The sequence below is a fragment of the Neophocaena asiaeorientalis genome, unplaced genomic scaffold, assembly GCF_003031525.2.
Source record: "Neophocaena asiaeorientalis asiaeorientalis breed wild unplaced genomic scaffold, Neophocaena_asiaeorientalis_V1.1 scaffold1004, whole genome shotgun sequence".
In the NCBI taxonomy this organism is placed as follows: Eukaryota; Metazoa; Chordata; class Mammalia; order Artiodactyla; family Phocoenidae; genus Neophocaena; species Neophocaena asiaeorientalis.
In genome coordinates, this window is record NW_020174276.1 from 579,969 (window position 1) to 580,795 (window position 827).

General features: G+C 60.6%; 1 protein-coding gene across 1 annotated transcript in view; it reads right to left on the reverse strand.

Moving 5' to 3' along the window:
• The window catches only part of ARHGAP4 (Rho GTPase activating protein 4), an 18,504-nt gene that overhangs the window by 9,900 nt on the left and 7,777 nt on the right, over positions 1 to 827 (reverse strand). The window contains exons 8-9 of the mRNA XM_024755814.1: positions 280 to 381; positions 8 to 199 (exon numbers count right to left, since the gene is read on the reverse strand). Coding sequence (XP_024611582.1) covers positions 8 to 199; positions 280 to 381 — 294 coding nt within the window. The remainder of the gene's footprint in view (positions 1 to 7; positions 200 to 279; positions 382 to 827) is intronic.

The following is an 827-nucleotide window of genomic DNA, read 5'->3' on the forward strand; positions in this document are numbered from 1 at the left end:
TCCCCACCGTGACGTAGAAGGTCTCGGTCTCCTGCTGCTGCCCCCGCCTCCGGCTGGCCTGCCGAACCCCTGGGTCCGAGCTGGTGGACTTGAGGGACTCGGTGGAGGGGCTGGCCTGGAAGGACTCGAGCATGTCCCCATCTTCCGACGCCACCACCTCCAGCAGGGCCTGCAGGGTGGCCTTCAGCGTCTTGTTTACCTGGGGAAGAAGTGGGGGCAGGTGAGGGAGAAGGAGTCCAAGTCAGAAGGCAGGGGGAGGGCAGGCCGGGTCACCCATACCTCCTCTGTCTCGATGGTTTGTCGGTCCAGGCGGCTCTGGATATTGTAGGCTCTGGGCAGAATCTCGTCCCGCAGCTCCATCTCAACCCGGATCTCAGCCACCTGCAGAGGGCAGCATCCAGGGGGCTGAGGGCCACGCCTGAGACGCAGGGCGGGGCTGGGCAGCAGGCACCGAGGTCTCTGGGGCCCATGTTCGCTGCCTTGGCGGCCGATGCACAGGATCGCCAGCCTTGACGCTGCGTACAGCCAGATCTGAAGCACGGCAAGGACACCTTCCCCAGGGGAAGGCGCACGCCCGCACGCATACAGACTTGGGCACGGACGTTCCCGGCAGCCCAAAGGAAGAAGCAACCCAAGCGTCCAGCAGCTGACGAAAAGACAAGCAAAGTGCGGTCTCTCCATACAATGGGACGTTATTCAGCCATGAAAGGGGAGGAAATTCTCATACATGCTTCAACATGGGTGAACCCTGAGGACGTTATCCTCAGTGAAATAAGCCTTTTGTCACAAAAGGACAAATCGGATATGATTCTACTTCTATGAGGTAC